This window comes from Drosophila albomicans, chromosome 2R, assembly GCF_009650485.2.
Source record: "Drosophila albomicans strain 15112-1751.03 chromosome 2R, ASM965048v2, whole genome shotgun sequence".
NCBI classification, from domain to species: Eukaryota; Metazoa; Arthropoda; class Insecta; order Diptera; family Drosophilidae; genus Drosophila; species Drosophila albomicans.
In genome coordinates, this window is record NC_047631.2 from 33,712,310 (window position 1) to 33,732,582 (window position 20,273).

A 20,273-nucleotide genomic window follows, 5' to 3' on the forward strand; every position below is an offset into this window, starting at 1 on the left:
GTTAGCTATGCGGCTTGAAGTTGTCTTTAAAATTGACTGAAAGCGAAAATCAGTGTAAACGCTTCGGCAAGCACAGCTCCTTGAGCCAGAGTCCTGCGTGGCCCTGGCTTAGTTGCCACACACACACACGTGCCACACATATGTGTGTGTGTGTGTGTGGTTGTGTGTGTGTGTGCGGTTTCCTCTTTTGCGGGCATCCACTTTATTTCGCGTTTATTATTTTACGCCTGCTTGCCGACTGACAAAAATATAAGAAGCTACCCAAAGTTCAGCTTCATTGTTGTTGCTGTTATTATTATTATTATTATTATTGGCGGTGGTTTTTGCTTAGCATTGTTTTTTGTGCTCTCTCTCTCTCTTTCTCTGTTGCTTTTGCTCTGCGAGTTTCGTTATAAAATTTATGAAAAGAAAGCAAAATCAAAATTATAATAAAATCAGATTACAGCTTCACTCGCTCTCTGTCTCTCTCTCTCCCTCTCTCGCTCTTTTGTTTGCTGCGAGTTCAAGGCAAAGAAGTATTTTTGCCTGTTGTTCTCTTCCCCTTCTGGTTGCCTCGTTGTTTTTTTTTGCTTTTATTACGCTTTTCAGTCAAAAAATGTTTGCGCTTCATTTTATGAAAACATAAGCAATTTTTGCTGTTGCTGTTTGCTGCCTTTAGACATCGACACCAAAACAACTTTGGCGCGACTTTTCGAGTTCTCGAAGAGGCAGAGTCTGCTGCCCCATTCCATGCCACAGAATGTGGCACCCACACCAATTCCCACCCAACACAATCCCCGTGGTGCGTTTAACAGCGTTCCATTTTTATGCGGCAGACATGTGAAAGCTCTTCATTTCGTAAGGGTGGCACGACTCCCACGTTGTGCCACACTTTGAGGCACAGAGCACAGCACTAACTGGCTTACCTCGTCGTCAACGCGCTCTCATCTTTATCCTGAAGGCGCGTTCAGTTGCTTTAGCTGCCTTTGGCGCTGATTTTATGGCATATTTACTTGACAGCAAAACCAGAGAAGGAGAAAGCTCTTTCTCTCTCTCTTGGCTGCCACATAAAATATGTACTTCAGGTAGTCTGTTTTATTGCAATTACTTAAGATTTTACTGTGCTCGTTAATTGAGCATTGAATTACTTGATATCGTAGACAAGTTTGTGTTGTTGGCTGCCAAGCAAATTTAATGCAACATTAATTGATATGTAATTGGCCGCCAATGCAAAATGTGGAGAGTGCAAACAAAAGCGTCATTTAATTACATTTCAGACGCTGTCCGATTGTCTTCCCCCCACTCCGCTCCCTTTCTCTTCATTGAGTGACTGTGAGAAGTCGCTTTGATGTGGCGCTCAACTTAACGCTTAACGCAAATCAAATATTTACGAAAACCCTTCGCTGCCCTTCCTCCTTCTTCTCTGAGCATTGTTTGACTATGTGCACAAGTGCTTATCTATGTGTGTGTGTGTGTGTGTGTGTACATCTAGTGTATGTGTGTGCGTAAACAAAACAAAAATTATTGTAAATTCAATTTCATTATTAAATTTTCTTGTTGAAAACAGTTTGTCGGAGTTTGTCTATCATCTCAAATACACTTTTCTCTTTCCCCACTCCTCACTCTCTATCATTCTCTCTCTCTTTCGCTCTCTCAATTGCCTGTTTACAGTTTTGTGCGGTTTGTGTTGTGTATTTAAACAAATGCGGTTAATGTTCATATTTCATTTTAATCAGACCCGCGGCAATCGACCATCAACCATCGAACGCTGTTAATACGCATTTTACTGCGCCACTTTTCACACTCTACAACACACACACTCACACACACTCACACTTTAATATTTATTGGCATTTGTTTTAGTTTGTCAAAAACAAACTCAGCTTCGCAGCCCCCGCAGCGTTAAATGATTGCACAATTTTACATCGAGCCAATTATCATTGCATTTTATTTATTTTTAGACGGTTTGGCTTATTGTTAACTCGACTAACAGCGACGCACACCCGACAAAAGCGAAACAAAAAAAAAACACAAGTAAGAAAGTTACAGGCGAGTCTGCTCGACTGTTAGATACCCGCTAACCATTTTGAATATAAGCAAAATATTGCGGTATTTTTTGCAAAATATTCCAAATATACTGCAAAAATACTAATAATATACCAAATGGTATATTTGTTATATCGATGTAGTATATAGTTATTATCGTACATACCAAAATTCGCAACTCCAGCTTTAAAATTACGCTTGTTATTCGAATTTATTGATTTGCGGGGGCGGAAGTGGGCGTGGCAAAAATTTGAAACAAACTTGATATGCGTGCAAACATAACAAATGCTGTCGAAAAAAAATTATAGCTCTATCTCTTATAGTTTCTGAGATCTAGGTGTTCATACGGACGGACAGACAGACGGACATGGCTAGTTCATCTCGTCTGTTGACGCTGATCAAGAATATATATACTTTATAGAGTCGGAGATGCCTTCTTCTGCCTGTTACATATATTTCCTGCCGGCACAAAGTTATAATACCCTTCTGCCCTATAATTAGCGGGTATAAAAAGAACGCAACCTAAAACCCAACTTGATGGCAAAATGTTCTCTGACAGTCGACGACAAATTTAGAATTTTGCGCGTTTTCCCAGCAGACTTATTTCCCAGAAAGGTTTCTTTCCCATCTGCGTCGGCGTCTTTACTGCGAAAAAAATGCTCGTTAATTGTTGAATTAATTGCACGAGCAAAGGGATCATTTAGAAATTTAACAAGACATTAGAGATATTTTTGGTGACAGTGGCAAAAAGGTTTTTACTTGAAATATTGTATACCAAACTATATACATTTAAAGTCAAGCAAAGATTTTATGACTACTTTGAATGAAGATAGTATGAAACAAGTAAGAAATCTACAGAAATTTATCCGCTACCCATTTTGAATAAAAATAAAGAATAATTTTCGTCATATATACCAAATAATATACCGCAAAAAATACTGAAATATACCGAATGCTATATTTAGTATATCAATGAAATACCACTTTCGAAATACCATAAAGGTTAAAATATATCACATTTTGAGCCGTAAAAATACTAAAATATAGCAAATGTTATATTTGGTATATCGAGGTTAAAATATACTAGATGGTCAGCTAAAAGCTGAAAGATTTCTTAGTTAACTTACACAATTTTTATCAGATCTCAAACGCAGGAATCTTAAATTCTATAGTTACCATTGTCTGGACCAAAATTTGCGACTTATGGCTTTAAAATTACGCTTGGCATTTGATTTTTATTGACTTGCAAAGGCAATATTTGGAACATTTTGAATGAAAACTTAAATTACAAATTTAAAGCAGCTATAGAAAACATTTGTAACAAGTAATCTATACAATTTTTAAGGCAATACTTTCAATGTTTTCAGCAAAGTCCAATAAAATTCCTCATTAAATAATATGCAGCACGTAATTAATATTTTTAATCAACTTTGTGGTAGTTTATGAACTTTTGTGAAAAGATTTTTAATTTATGAAAGCTTAACAGAAATTTCAAAATTGAATAGCAAATAATTATTCAAAAAGTATATTTTGTATATTATTTATAATATTTATGAAATTTAATAATATTTCTTATAAAATAGATGTGTTTTTGAAATTATGAGAATGAATGAGTTTATGTATTTTAAATAAAATTTAAAAAATATTTCCTATAAAAAATATGTATTTTTCTATACCAATTTATCACAATTATTATAAATGAAATGAATAATATTTTAGATTATTTCTTATAAAAAGAATGTAATTTATTCAAAGAATTTATTAGCCTTGATTGAGTTGGAGATCAATAGCTAAACTCTATAAATGTTTATAAAATTTGTCGCCTGTCACACTAATACACTCATACACACAAATAGATAGTCATAGAGGGGAGGGGGAGAGCAAATTGAAGTTGTTTTGTATTATAGTTGTAGTTGTAGTTGAATAGTCGCTGGGTTGTGCGTAATTTAATTAAACCCGTATTTACTTAAAATGTGTTGTGCATTTATGAAATTGTGCGCTTAATTGATTTGAGCGGTTTGCTGCGGTCGTTGAGGCTGCAACTTGGCCAACTTTTTGCAATATGCAGCATGCAACAAAAACGCAAACAGTAAAAGCAACAACAACAACAACTTTTGCAATGCAGGACTTCAATTTATTTCATTTCGTTGCAATACAATTAAATATTTTTGTGCGGCTTTTGTTTGTCGTTGTTGTTGTTGTTCTTGTTGTTTTACAAACTCAGTTCCGCCTTTGGCGCTCTCTCTTTCTGTCTTTCACTCATCTGTTTGCCTCTCTTTTTCACTGGCAGTGCAATGTCCCTTGGGCGAAAGCTCATCGATACGTTGTTATTTATTTATGCAACCATTGCTTGATGCTGTTTTATTTGTACATCCACTTGCCGAGCGAGTATCATCATTTAGTCATGCAAAGTGTCAGCTAGCCATCAATTATAGAAATGCATTCAAAGAGTTGAGGAAGTCGCTTAGCTGGAAGAACAAATCTGGAAAGTGATTTTCAAAGTTAAATGAGAAGGGATTAAGAAATTATACTAACAAACGAAGAGTTGACAAATTATGGTATTAAATGCATACTGAATGTAATTTAAAGAGTGTGCATTTATAGTCTATTTTCAGTTGACTTTTTTGATTGTTTTTCTCTTAGTGATACGTATGTGATTAGTATAGAATATTAGCAATTGAATAGTGAAAAATGAAAGCTTTGAAATGTAAACTATATATAATTTACAGAACATACTTTAATCGTCCATTCACAGCTCGCTTTTTTGCTTGTTTTTCTCTCAGTGATATGTGATTAATATAGTATATAGATAGTATAATATATTAGCAATTGAATAGATGACAAATTATGGTATAAAATACATACTGAATATAATTTTAAGAGTGTGTTTTCCAGTTCACTTTTTTGTTTGTTTTTCTCTCAGTGATTAGTATAGATCACTAACAATTGAAAAGTGAAGAAATTTAGCTCTTAAATGTAAGCTAAATATAATTTAAATAGGCTCCTTCAATCGTTTATTCACAGCTCGTTTTTTGCTTGTTTTTCTCTTAGTGATATGTAATTAATATAGTATATAGATAGTATAATATATTAACAATTGAATAGTTAACAAATGATGGTATAAAATACATACTAAATATAATTTAAAGAGCATTTTTCAATCGTCTATTTCCATCTCGCTTTTTTGCTTGTTTTTCTCTCAGTGATATGTATTATTATTGGTTGAATGTTTGTTGCATGACACAAAATCCATTAATATCTATTATCCACAACAGAGAGACAGAGAGAGAGAGAGAGGGAAAAGGCAATAAGCAAATGGCAAATGGCAAAAATCGAATGTGACTGCAATGCATTTAATTTTAATTCCGCTTAAATACCGTATAGATTTCTCTCTCTCTCTTCCTGTCTCTCCTCCTCTGTAGTTGTCTAAATTGTTTGGATTTACAGAGAGAGAGAGCATTTGAGTACTCGACTCGATGTACAATATTAACATAGCAAAAATGAATTTGATGACAGCTTTTGGAAAATGCCAACTAATTGTTTCCATCGCCATTGCAACGCAGCGCTGCTTATATCCGGTTTGTGGCACGTTTCCGGTTGCCATTTGCCATTTGCCTGTGTTCTCTCTCCCTGGTGTGCTGCTAATTTCACAGTTGACATTTAAAACCCTCGCTGGGGATCAAAAAAATGTTGTTGTTGTTTGCAAGTGGTGTGAAGCAGCTTCACCTTCTCCTCCCCCTCTGTAAACCTCTGCAATTCTATGGTTAAGTATTATTTCTAATATTTTGTGTGACAAGCATGCGACACTTTGGCATTTGATGCTCGCTGGGTTTTTGGGGTTTTCCTGCTGCTCCTGCTGTTTATATCTCACTCAAGAGTTTTGCCCATGGCCAGACAGTGGAACAACAACAACAACAGGAATGGGAGAAGGCAAAAAGTTTTTAAGTGAAAATAGTCATTCAAATTTAATTAGTGCAAAACAAAGCCAAAATGAGCTTACGCTTCGAAGAGAGACGGGGTTGAGAACACCTTTGGCTCCATTCTGAAATTGTGGTTATTGCAATCCCCCCTTTTGCTCGAAAGAAAGGGTGTTGCTGAAGCACACACACACACACACATACACAGACAGACTGGGAACAACTTCCAACGATGGGGTCATGTGCCACACAATTACGCCAAAGGTGCAGGGGCGGAGTCAGCCAACGCTTTGCTGTCACATGCCACATGGCCGCAATCCCAGACTCGACCACGCCCCCTCCTACACACCCATACACACAGCCAGCAGACTTTTGCTGTAACAGCAGCAACAGCAGCAGCAATTTCAAAATATTTTACGTAATATCATTGTTTGGTGCTCGTAACTAACTTTTGCCAGCATCCCGAAAAACAGGTATGACTATCTGGGCGTAATAGAGAGAGAGTGTGCTAGTGTGTGTGTGTGTGTGTGTGTGTGTGTGTGTGTGTGTGTGTGTGGGGATACAGCACAGAAAAAGCAACAAAGGATGCTGTATCTAATATTCACAAACTATTTAGCGTACGTTGAAGTTGCACGCATGCTTTTGGGTGGCAGCAACAGCAGCAGCAACAACAATTGCAACAATTGTTCGCTTGCTATTCAGCAGTTTATCAGCCACAACTTTCTCTGTCAACCCTCGCTCGCTCGCTGCTGCTGCCGCATATGATTCGTATCAGTGATATTTGTGCTCGAATGGCGCAGTTACTACATATAGTTTTGCATGCGACGTGCTTGTTAATGCTACGTTGAATCTTCTGCACCTATCTCTGTATCTATATTCCTCTCTGTGTGTGTGTGTGTCTATTACAGTTGCTGCTGGAATGTTAATACAGACGCATAATAGCATTTTTAGCTATGAAATTGTTTTGGCTTCCATCCACCATTGTAACAATGTCCGACAATTCTGTTGCTGCTGTGCTTGCTGCTGTTTTCCCTCTCTAAATTAATACATCACATGTGCACCCAAAAAAGGCGACACATAGACAAAAAAAAAGAAGAAAGAAAGCTCAATTGGAGAGAGCTCGACTGTGAGATACCTGTTACTCATTTCATTAAAACCAAAACAGTGTAGTATTATTTGTGAAATATACCAAATTAATATACCAACAAAATACTAAATTGTATGATGGTTGCATTTGGCAAATTGATATATTACTACATTAAAATATAACATATATGCAGTATTATTCGTAAAATATACCAAATTAGTATAACAACAAAATACTTAATTGTATGATGGTTATATTTGTCAAATTGGTATATTACTACATTACAAATATACCACACTATACTATATTTGGTATATTAATATACTAGTACATACTAAATATACCAAAGAGCATAAAAAATACCAAAAATGTTAAGCATTATTCGGAAAATACACCAAATGAATATACTGAAAAATTACTTAAATATACCTAAGACTATGTTTGGTACATTTAAAATATACCATATATGCAATATTTGGTATATTTATATACTAGTACATTGTAAATATACCAAAGAGCAAAAAAATATGCCAAATTTCAATCATTATTCTGTAAATACACCAAATGAATATACTAAAAAATTACTTAAATATACCTAAGCTAAGTTTGGTACATCGATGTTGTACTGCTTTCTTACTATATACCATATATAGTATATTTGGTAAATATACTATTGCATTTACATTACGAAATATACCATATACTACAAAATATACCAAATTTTAAGTCTGTTGTTGATGTCGGTAATTTACAACACTCAAAATATACCAAATATATAATATTTGACATATTTTGTATATCAATACGAGTATACTGAAAAATTATTTAAGTCTATGTTTGGTATTTCGATGTTGTACTAGTATATTTGGTAAATATACAATTAGATTACAAAATATACCATAGACTACAAAATATACCAAATTTTTAGTCTGTTGTTGATATTCAAAATATTCAAAATGTTTAGTCTGTTGTTGAAGTCAAGCTTCAAAGGTGTGTTTGCTTTTCATTTCTTTTCGAGCTGAAATTATAAACCCTTCTTCCCTACCCTGTGTAGCGGGTATACAAAAGGGAAAGGTACAAGCATATGCATTCTGTGCTTAATTATTGCTGACAACCATTGTTCCGGGTCCGCGCTTAATGAGAATATTTTAATTTACTAAAAGTTCTCGTTCTCTCTCGATACGGATCCCATATCGTTATCAGTACAAACAGACAGACTAATGAAGAGCTACAGAGTTGAAGTAATCCAACTAAAATGGACCCCAACAAATACACATTCACATTGCTAATGACAGGTTTGGTTAGCTGATGGACTAGAAAGTACAATGACCATTCTACTCGCATCCCATCGCATCGCATTTTGTATTTTGTTAATCGACTTTTCGAATCATCTATTAGAGCCAAACAGTTTTTGGCTTGTCCAAACATTTGACTGTCGCATTCATTTACATTTTCAGTTTGCTTTGCAGCTGGATACAATGTTGCTATTGAGTTTTAAAGTGTTCCAACGAAATGGAAAGAAAACTTTGTTTACCATTTTCGTTTCTTAAATTTGTTATTATACCATCTACCGATAAAATAGAACTTCGTAGCTACAAGAAGTGTATGTAACAGGCAAAAGAAAACATTTCCGGCCTCATAAAGTATATATTGGTTGCGATGAGATGTAGATCTTAAAAGTTATATAAGAAATAATTTTGTATGTCAAAACACGCTTTGTGTTGGTTGACAACCTGGTATATTTTCTCCTCTATGGTATATTTTTAATGTAATAGTATATCGGTATACCAAATGTAGTATATTTAATATATCTTAAATGCAAAAGTATATCAATATACCAAATGAAGCATTCAGAATATATTTTGAATTTAATAACATAGTATATCAATATACCAAATATAGTATATTTAGTATATCTTAAATGCAAAAGTATATCAATATACCACATAAAGCATTTTTAATATATTTTGAATTTAATAGTATCGATATACCAAATATAGTAGATATAGTATATTTTTAAAGCAATAGTCAACTCATCATATATAGCATTCTGTATATATTAGCATTTTTCGATATATGTATTAATTTGGTATGCTTTTGTTTCTAGTTTCTTTAAGTATCTCACAGTCGAACTTTCTCACTTGTTTATTCTAGTCACGCATATGAATATTTATATTAAACTTAATTAACATTTATGATACAGTTAGTTTTAAGTTTAAGCAAATATTTGGGTTCGCTTTTTATGGGCATTGATGAGCAGGAAAACATCAAGAGCACTTTCCCCTAATAGTTGTGTTAAGGGTATTTAATCTGCTGGGCCTTAAGCATGCTTGTTCTTTGCTGTTTAGCCAAAAGCTACTGCAAATCCCTTATGTGATTTGCTTAAGGACAGCCAACCACAATAGTTTTATGGCTCATCATAGTTGGGAGCGAGTCCTAATCCCTCAAAAAGCAAAGCTCGGACTCAAACGAAGTCAAAGTCGAAGCTGAAGCTAGAGAACCCAAGCAAAATCCAATCAACTCGAGCTGGTTCAATGCTCCACTTTGGTTTTTTTTTTTCTTTTCGTTTGGTTTGGGATCCACTTGTCCACTTCATTCGTTGTTGTCGGCTGCTCAATTTCTTGTTTTAGTTTTATTTTTTTATTGTAGGCATTGTTGTTGTTTTATGTCGGGACTATTTACTTGTTCATCACTTACACGCCAGGGTAATTTAAAACAAATGCCCCACCAAATCGCATTCGGCTTTGGGGCTCCACTACTTTTTTATTGCTGCCTCCAACTCCAACTCCAGATCCTCCACTTGCCTCGCAGCATATGCAGCGGGCGAATTTGTTCATCCACAACAATTTGGCATGCCATTTGTATTGGCTCATGTTAATGCTGCCGTCAAATCCCCAACACGGCAGGAGGCGGCGGCATGTTGAGCCTCCTCTCTGTCCTGTTTGTCCTGGTTCTGTTTCTCTTTCTCGCTGTCGCTGATTCCGAACTGGTTGCTGTTTGGACCATGTTCATCGAGTTGCAGTCACAGTCACAGTTGTTGTTGCTGCTGCAGCTGTTGTGTTTTTTAATAGACCCATTAAAAAATAATTTAACAGACAAACAGCCGCTCTGATACTCATACAAATTGCCCGTCATTGCATTGAATAAATCATAAATCATTCAGCTTTTTGGCAGACAAACACAATACCATAAAAATAAAAATGAGTAGAAAACTCTCTTCGCTCTTCGCCATCAGTAGTTGATGGCTTGTTGATGCTGATGGTTGGTTGACATTGCCACGTTTCTATTAAACACAGACGGACAGGCAGGCAGGCAGGCGCAGGTTGTGCCAATTTGCTCCCTCACATGGTCACACATGTCGTATACGTAACGTCGCTTTTTACACATCATAATTTTTTATGCTAGTTGACTTTTGGCCGCTCTCGTTCAACACCTTTTTTTGCTGTGTTGTGTTGGCGACCGAAAAGTTGTTGCCATGTACAAATTAATAAACGAGTAACTGACAAAAAGGTAATTTATTATTTTATACATATTTGACAAATTAATTTAATGACGCGGCGCCTCACATTCCCATTGGGAACCTGACATCGCAGCGCTTCACTTCTCTTCTCTCTTCTTTTCTCTTCTTTGCTGCCGCCACACATAATAATTTCTCATTTAATTTTTCAATTTTAAGCGTCATTTACACATGCCATGCCATGACAGAGCTTGGTCCAGATCCCAGTTTCCAGTTTCTCTTCATACCCTGTAAAAATCAGGAAGTGCCCAAGAAGTCTTTTGATTCGCAAAGTGAAGTGTGATTTATTCTGAGGGTAACTTCGAGTTGTGCATTCTCCACTTTGATCGTTTGGCTTCTGCTTGTTTTTCATTTCATATACTCGCATATATTTTGCATTAAAAGGTAATCATCGAACAGAGCGCATTGCATGCAGTTTTCACGCCGTTGTCGTATTTTGTATGCCTGTCATTAAGTCGTCAGCCGGCGCAACACACACACAGAAGAGGAGAAGAGAAGAGAAGAAGAGCAAGAAACGAGTATCAAAATCGAAGCGGCAGCAAACTGGGTTGAGGCAGCAACAGCAGCAACAATGCCAGGACGCAATCAGTTGCGATGCGTGAAGAACAGAAAAGTGAAAGGGAAAGAGGAGAGAGGAGGAGAGCAGCGTACGCATCAGTAAAAATGAGTCGGAGATGGCTGAAGGAGATGGCGTTCCACTTGAACGCTGTTGCCATTGGCCTGAAGAGCTCGTACGTTAATGGCACTAGAATCAGTTTTCATTAACGATATGCTGCGCTCTGCTCTGCTCTGCTTCGTGGACACAGCCTGGGACCTGTTCGCGAGGCTGGCACACAGCACAGAAAAACGAAAGAAACCAGCAGTTGAGTGTGCGCGACTCTGAGATACCCGCCACCCATATTAAATATGGCCATATTATACAAATATACAAAATTAATATACCACAAAAATACTAAAATATACTTACGGTTATATTTGGAATATCGATATATACTGCAACCCATTTTCAATTAACCATATACAAAAAATATACCAAATGAACATAGCGCAAAATACTAAAAATATACCGAACGTCATATTTAGTATATCGATAAAGTACTGCAATCAAAGTATATCAACAAGTCGATTTCTATTGCGAATGCTCTACAAAAATACCACATGTTATACAAATATACCGTAAAAATACTGCAATATACCGAAGATTATATTTAGTATATCGAAAAATTCCGAACCTATATTTAATATAGCCGTATTTCAAAAATATACCAATATAACATACCACAAAAATACTAAAATATACCAAAAAATATATTTGGTATATTGATATAAATACATTAGCAATCCAATTTTAATAATTTCAAAATAACCATGTTCTAAAAATATACCAAATTAATATACCGCAAATATACTGAAATATACCGAAGTTTATATTTGGTATATAGAGATAGTACTACATTCAAACTATGCCACTGAGAGCAAAATATACCAGATTTCCAGTCAGAAATACTGAAATATACTGAAGATTATATTTGGTATATCAATATAGTAATACAATAATACTTGCCATAAAATGCAAAATAACAGATTGTCAGCCAAATATACTGGAATATACTCAACGTTATATCGATATACTACTACAACAACAACAACCGACAGCATCAGCAAATTATGTATACTTTATGGGTTCGGATATGACTCCTTTTGACTTTTTGCCTGATACATACATTCCCTGCAGTCACCATGTTATAATGCCCTTCTACCCTTTTGGATAACGGGTATACAAAGTAGGCAAAAAAAGTTAAACCACATGCGTGCGTTGCTGGAATATTTCTCTCTGTCTCTCTGCTGCTGCTGCTGCGGTGGCCGTGGCGGTGGCGGTGGTGATGGCGGTGGTGCGGGCATCAGCATCAGCATCAACATTAACATCAACATCAGCAACGGCAACAGCAACGGCAATTAATAAAACACACACCTTCTGTGAAGCACACTGGCTTCTGACTTCCCTTCGCTTCCCCTTCCCCTTTCCATTCCCTTCTCTCTGTCACTCTGTCGCTCTGCCAGCTGCACAGTGGTCTAAAGCACTTATTCACGCGACTGCTTGCTCTTGGCATTGCCATTGGCGCTTCGCAATTCGCATTCGCGTTCGCGTTCGTCGTTTGTTGTCGCTGCAAATTGAATTTAAAAATCTCAAACGATGCAAAATATTTCCCATGCACACGCACACGCACACACTGTCAAGCACACACACAGACAAGCAAACAAACAAACAAACACACGCGCGCAGTCAGAGTGTCGTCGATGCTGATGCTGATGCTGAGATTTTCATATAAATCACATTTACCAGCGAAAAATATAATAAATAATACAAGTACAAACATATAGAAATGCATATGTATGTGCGTATGCCACAGCGCATACATAAATCTTTCAGTTTGGATTTTCACTTTGGTGGCATAAATTGACACTGGCGTCTCAGTCGCAGTCGGCGTCGCAGTCGCAGCCGCATTTGAAAACCACGCTTGAAAGCTTGAAGCGTCCAGCGGAGTGCAACTTGAATGCAACAGAGTTCGCTGACAGTAAAAACTCATTTACGCGAAATTAAATTAAAAGTTAATTAACGCTGTCAATGTGCAAAGCACTCCAGCCAGAGTCTGCCGGCTAGCCAAGCGGCCAAGCGGCCAACAACTCAGTCAGCAAGTCAGCGAATACCGGGAAACAGTTAAATGTCCAGCAACAACTTTGACTACCTGAAAGTTTGCCGACGCAAGTTAAAAATGAAAAAAAAACAAGTAAGAAAGCTACAGTCGAGTGTACTCGACTGTGAGATACCCGCTAGGCGTTTTTGCCCATACAAAAGTATTTCTTTAATAACTTCCACAATTTTTATCTAATCGCAACCAAATTTTCAGGAATCATAACTACTATAGTAATTATTGTATATACTATAATTCGCAGCTTTAGCTTTAAAATTACGCTTGGTTTTCGATTTTTTTGATTTGCGGGGGCGGAAGTGGGCGTGGCAAAAATTTGAAACAAACTTGATCTGCGTGCAAACATAACAAATGCTGTCGAAAAAAAATTATAGCTCTATCTCTTATAGTCTCTGAGATCTAGGTGTTCATACGGACGGACGGACAGACGGACAGACACACAGACACACAGACGGACAGACGGACATGGCTATATCGTCTCGGCTGTTGACGCTGATCAAGAATATATACTTTATAGGGTCGGTGGTGCCTCCATCTACCTGTTACATACATTTCCTGTCGGCACAAAGTTATAATACCCTTCTACCCTATGGGTAGCGGGTATAAAAAGAAATCACCGCAAGTCAAGTTAAGCATATGCTTCTCAATGAAATTGATGCGAACGGGTTTTAAATGCCTCGTTGACAATTTAAGTTGCTTGGCCAGCTGCTTGGCTTGTCTTCTTGTTAATTCTTCTTCTTCTCGCCATGCACTGCGTACACGCTGCGTATGCTTAATGCGACATGACAGATTTGCTCTCTTTTGCTCTCGCTCGATGTCAACGTTCTGTCTGTCTGCTGTCTCTCCTTTTGCCTGCAATCAACATATAACATGCTGCTGATAATTAATTCTGCAAATAAAGTTGATAATTAGGCATGAGGCTGCCGGATGCATTCCTTACAGTAAAGATAACAACAATTTATGCTTACTACTGAACTTTAATTCAATTCATTCATTTACAAATCTTGTATGACAAAACACGCTTTGAGTTGGTTGAATAATTGGGTATATTTTGAATTTGGGATATTTTGGATTCGGTATATTTTGTATTTGGTATATTTTGTATTTTATATATTTTGTATTTTGAATGTAGTAATGTATCGATGCACCAATTATTGACTTTAGTATGTTTTCAGTATTTTTTCAGTATATTAATTTGGTATATTTAAAACAGATATACCACACCATTTTTCTTTTACTGAAAGTGGGTATATACCGATGCTCCAGATATAGACCTCAGTATGTTTTCAGTATTTTTGGTATATTAATGTGGTATATTTTAAAAACTTTGGTATTTTGTCTTTACTGAAAGTCAGTACTTATCTGTGTACCAACTATAGACTTCGGTATGTTTTCAGTATTTTTTCGGTATAATAATTCGGTATATTTTAAGAAAGAATTACCGCACTCTTTTGCTTTTACTTAAAGCGGGAATATATCGCTTTGGTATATGTTTACCAATTTTTATTATACCTAAAAAATACCGCACTATTTTGCTTTTACTGAGTATAACCAAATATAGACATTGGTATATTTTCAGTATTATTTCGGTATATTCATTCGGTATATTTTGTGAAGGGTATTTATCAGTCAATCACACTTGATTGCATCTTTCTTACTTGTCTTTCTCTACGGCATTTGATTTCAATTAATTATTCAGAAATTTGAAGCTGAATAAACACAGAAGGAAGTTCCAGATATTTATGCACATTTATTGTCAATACTCGTAAATGTTATTCAATTTGATAATGAAGCTGTAAAGCGCACAACAATTGCAAACGTAAAACGAGTGTATTAAGCAAATGTTTCAAATTGTAGCAAAAGGTGTAAAAACTAAATTTATTGTTGTTGTAACAATTGTTTGATTTACTCAGCAAAAATATATATGCAAGTAAAGTAAATGAATAAATGCAGAATGAAAAATGAAAAATATTATTAGACTCACAACAGAGTCGAGAGCTGAGAGTGGAGAGTCTTTACTCAGTGAAAAGGCAAATTTGCTGTAGAATTTTCATTTGAAGCTGTATTTGTTTGCTTTCATGTTCAAAGAATGGAATCGTGCTGAAAATATGCTATGTTATTTTTATCATTTAATATTTCCGTTTGTTGTTTTAACAAAGAACTTGAATAACATAAATAAATGTTATATAATCTGTGGTGTAATACAATTTGCCAGATATCTTTCTCTTCTTCAGCTCTATAAACAAGCACATTCGTGTAATGAAAGACAGCTCAGAGGGCGTTCTCTCTGTTTGTGTGTGTGTGTGTGTGGGAGGTTGAAGGGGACTTCACTTAGTGACAGCTCTCATTGGGCCTCGAGTGATGTTGTAATAAAAATAAATACTTGTGAATTGGCAATTGGAACTGCACTCGTACGGCCAATTTTGTAACGAAAATTAAAGATAACACAAATGTGCCGACTCTGACAGTTTGGCCCCTCCCCCCTCTTGACACACAAGGGGCATGCCACCAGAGAGAGAACGAATGAAGTGTGCTGCCGTTGCAGTTGCAGTCGAGTTGTCTGCAGTCCAGCGGATGCCGTGCTGGCACATCAATGTCGTCTGCAATGGCATGCTATTTGAATTGAACAAGTGTCAGGCAGGCCTTTGGCCTCCTTCCTCCTTCCTGCTGCTGCTGCTGTTCGAGTTCTCAATTCAGTATTTCGTTGTTGTTATGGTATTTCGTATTTGGTATTCGGTATACGGTATATTTGCATGCGGAGTGTACGACAATGCTCTCAAAACTCAAAATATTAACACTTTAACGCCAAGTTTTTTATCCGGCTGCCGGAAGCAGACACAACACACAACCCTCCTCCCCCTTCTATACACACACAGAGTACACACACACTTACACACACACATAAACCTTAGCGGTCGTTACGGCGCCAAAACGCCATGTTGGATTATTCAACTCGACGCCATTTCGCGTCACAATGCGCGCTATGCGCCCGCCGTCATTGCACTCGACAGCAACGAGGCAACGTAGCGACGTTGGCTGCGGCACATGCCGCCAACACAGCAGTAGCAACAGCAATAGAAACAGCGGCCAACACGGCGGATGAAGTTGCAATTCAAAGTCATAAACACGTGCAGCGTGGGCGCAAAGTCGCAGCTAAGCTGCAAAACAGGCGCTGCCACTGACAGCACTCCTGCACTTCCTGCCAGAGAGAGAGAGAGAGACATAGAGTGTGGAAGAGTGCGAGGGAGACAGCGAGTGATCCACCATAATGCCCGCCAGGCTGCCCTTTTGTTTCCAGGCCATTTTGTTGCCGACGCTTCGCTCTCTTCGTTTTTCATTTGCATGCAAAATTCAAACATCAGCATAAAAATGCAATTTTTATTGCTCAACATTTCTCAACGCCCGCTGCAAATATTTTCGCGGGTTTTTCACCCACTCGCTTTTTTTTTCTTCTTGTTATTATTACCACTGTCATTGTTATATTTGTTGTTGGCTGCTGCTTTCTTATACCCTTTAATGCTATCATTAAATGTTTGAGGCAGCAAAAAGAAAAGCTGCATCATCGATTCGATTGGCAACTTTGTCAAATCATTTCACTATTTATTTATGCTAGGGTATTTAATGTGCAGCAAACCTTTTTATATCATTGTTGTGTTTATGCTTTGTTTGTTTGATTCAACTGCCGCTGGCTGCAGCAGCCTCATATTTATTTAGAGCTCTACTTTTTTGTTGTTGGTATTACGTTGCCTCCTTTATGAGCTGCACTTTATGAAAATGCAGTAAGAGTTGCCACTGCGATGGCGAGGCGAGCTTCGAGTACATTGCAAATATTTTATTATTGCAAAATTTTGCCAACTTATCCGCATGTGGGGAGGGTAGCGGAGGGGCAGAAAGCAATGAGGCGCTGCCTGTTTTTGGCCGCAAGGCAACGTGGTGAAATGGCAGGAAGGATGCAAGCAAGCTAAAATAATATTTCTCGTTGCAATTGCACTTGTTTTGCCTTTGTTTTGTTTGCTTTCGTTTCGGCATTTTCTGCTCTCTTCATTTCGTTCGCTTTTCTCTTCTTTTTTTTTGGGTTTTTGTTTGTCGGTTCGTTTAGTTGAAATTACGTTTTGTGTGCCACTGAATTTCATAGCAGCGGCAGCAACAACACCTATTGCTGCTGCTGCTGTTGCTGTTGCAACAACAACTTAAGTCAAAAAACTTGCTTTCGGTTGTTATTATTCTTGCGTTTACTCCCGGCAAATTTGCCGTGTGCCACGCCCCCCGTTTCGACCCACAAGCAGCAGCTCTATTCGCCGAGTTCCGTTGCGGCAAGAGTTCCAATAGCTGAGGCAGCTCTTGTTCTTCATCCTCGCCTTGGATTCCTTCTTTTGCTTTCTGCTTTGCTTTTTTTTTGCCATGCTGTTTTTCCAACATTTTAACTTCCGCTCAATTTACCTTTAGGCCAAGTAATTTAAAAGCTGACGTGTTTGTACAACTACAATTTCGACTCATGTTACAGTTGTTGCCGCCGTCGCTGTTGCTGTTGTTGGCATTGCCTGTGTATAGCACTTCCTCGTGTAGATTTTTGCTAGGTTTGCCGCTTGTTCTGCTGCTTGGCTTTTTCTGTTTTCATTTTCTGCTTTTTTTGTTTTTTGTTTACGTAGCTGCTGCTGCTACTGTTTGTTGTTTTTATTTCTTACGCTTGCGTTTTTGGCCAAATATTAAAAAGAAATGCTGCGGCGTATATTTTGTTTATTTGCCCTCTTCAGTCTCAGCTCTAAAAGCCAAAACAGTCAAAGCTGTTAAAACTGTTTGCCTTGGCTAATAGTTGGCACAGCCAAAGTCAGCAGCTATCAAAAGGTAAATATTAATTAAAGTCGATAGTAAATGGCCAAAAACGTTTTCCACTCACTCACTCTGTCTCTCTTTCTCTCGGTTTGACATGTGAGCACGCAATTTCCTTGATTGGCAACGTATTCCTCGCCCTCGCTTGATTGAAGGCGAGCTCGCTAAGCTGTCCAACTCTCGAGCATATGCATAACATATCAAAAAGCGTAGCCTGCTTTTTGGGGCAGAGTGTGTGTGTGTGTGTGAGGGGCTGTAGTAACATTTAACGCCATTGTTTGTGCTCAGTCTGGGTCCGGCAGCATCCAAGGCAACGAGTAACGACGAGCAACGAGCAACGTTGCCTGCCTGCCTGCCAGGCAAGTCAACGAGTCTGTTAGGCTGCCCGCAGCCGCAGACAAGAGCATGGAGCAACAGCATCAACATCAGCAGCTACAGCAGCAGCATCTGCCTGCCTGCTGCATTAAGTGAAGTATTGCTTCTGCTAGATTAATCCTGTTTTAATTAAATATACATGCTGCCAGCACAAAACCAACAATCTTGTTGGTTCTCGCAATCCCTAGCAGAAGCAGAAGTAAAAAATGCAGGAAAGAAAAAGTAAGAATGTCGAGAGTGATCGACTGTGAGATACCAGCTGCCCATTTTAAATAAAAACGAAATATACCAAATTAATATACTGCAAAAATACTAAAATAGGCCTAAATATATTTATATATTTATTATATTGTTACAGTACATTCTAAATACACCATAGAGTACTAAAATATACCATATTTCTAACCAACTAAAAATATACCAAAGTAATATACCACAAATATACTGAAAATATACTAAAGACAACATTTATATACTAATATAGTACAACGTGGAGTGCAAATATACTTTGTTGTTGTTCTACTAAAAATATACCAAAAGAATACCAGAATACCGCAAGAATACCAGAATATGCCTCTGTATATTTATATATTTATTATATTGATACAGTACATTTTAAATATACCATAGAGTACTAAAATATGCCATATTTCTAACCAACTAAAATATACTAAAGTATTATACCACAAATATACTAAAAATATACTGAAGGAATTATTTGGTATATTAATGTAGTATAAGAGTGCAAAATATACATGATTTTCATCTTACTAAAATATACCAAAATAATATACCATAAAAATACTGAAATATACCAAAGACTACATTTGGTAGAGCATTCAAAAAATACAATAAAGTACAAACTATATCAGCTTATCAGCAAACAATACTGAAATATACCAAAGGGCATATTTGGTATATCGATATAGTACTACATTCAAGATATACCAAAGATTGTCAACCGAATATCAACAATAAATGATCGTATGTATGGCTTCTTCTGCCTATTACAAACAGTTCCTAGGCACTTACCTATAATACCCTTCTATTTTTTGGGTATCGGGTATCGAAATGAGAAAGGCTGGGAAATGCTGCAGTTCCTCAGTCCGCAACACCGCAACACACCGCACAGCGACTTCTGACGTCATGCAAATGTGTGTGCGAGGGGCAACTGGAAGTTCAGCTTCAGCTCCTCATGACATGACAAACTGACTTCACTCTGAGTGAGCGAGAGAAGAGAGAGCCAGAGCGATGGCAACTCACATGAATGGGCGCATTCGACCTCGGTTTATTTATTTATATATTTTCATGTGTTTTCTCTCTCTTTCGCTGTGTATATGTTTTTCTTCATTTTAACAAATAAAAAATATAACATTTCCACATGTGAACTGAAGAAGGCACCTTCAACTGCATCCATCCTCATCCTCATCCGCATCCGCCTCGCTGGCATCCAGTGCTTGTTTGCAATTTCTGTAGTAAATTAAAAACGCTGTGGTATCTTCTGCCAAAGTGCTTGGGAGAAACGAAACGAAAGGAACGAAGGAAAACTCAGGTAGTAGCTCTGATGCAACAACCTTCTATGTTTTGTCATGCATACAGCATGCGTTCGCATTGTTGTCGTCGTCGTCGTCTTCTTGCTTAAGATGAAAGCGGCAAAAGCTGAAGCATTCGCTAGCATAGTGCATAGTTGAAGGCGGCATCGCTTTGCACCTTGCCGCAAGTCTTAAGAACTGACTTGAGTGCGTTTTGAGTTTTCAAGTTAATGAGCTAAAAGTTTGAGGTCTTAAAGCGCCACCTTTCTACCTCACGCC

At 37.3% G+C, this 20,273-nt stretch overlaps 1 protein-coding gene across 1 annotated transcript; it reads left to right on the forward strand.

The window, feature by feature from the left end:
- Nucleotides 1-15,831: 15,831 nt before the first annotated feature.
- On the forward strand, nt 15,832-16,335 carry LOC117574474 (uncharacterized). The gene is given in 1 exon segment (XM_034258312.2): nt 15,832-16,335. A coding segment is annotated over 1 exon segment (504 nt).
- The last annotated feature ends 3,938 nt before the right edge of the window (nt 16,336-20,273 follow it).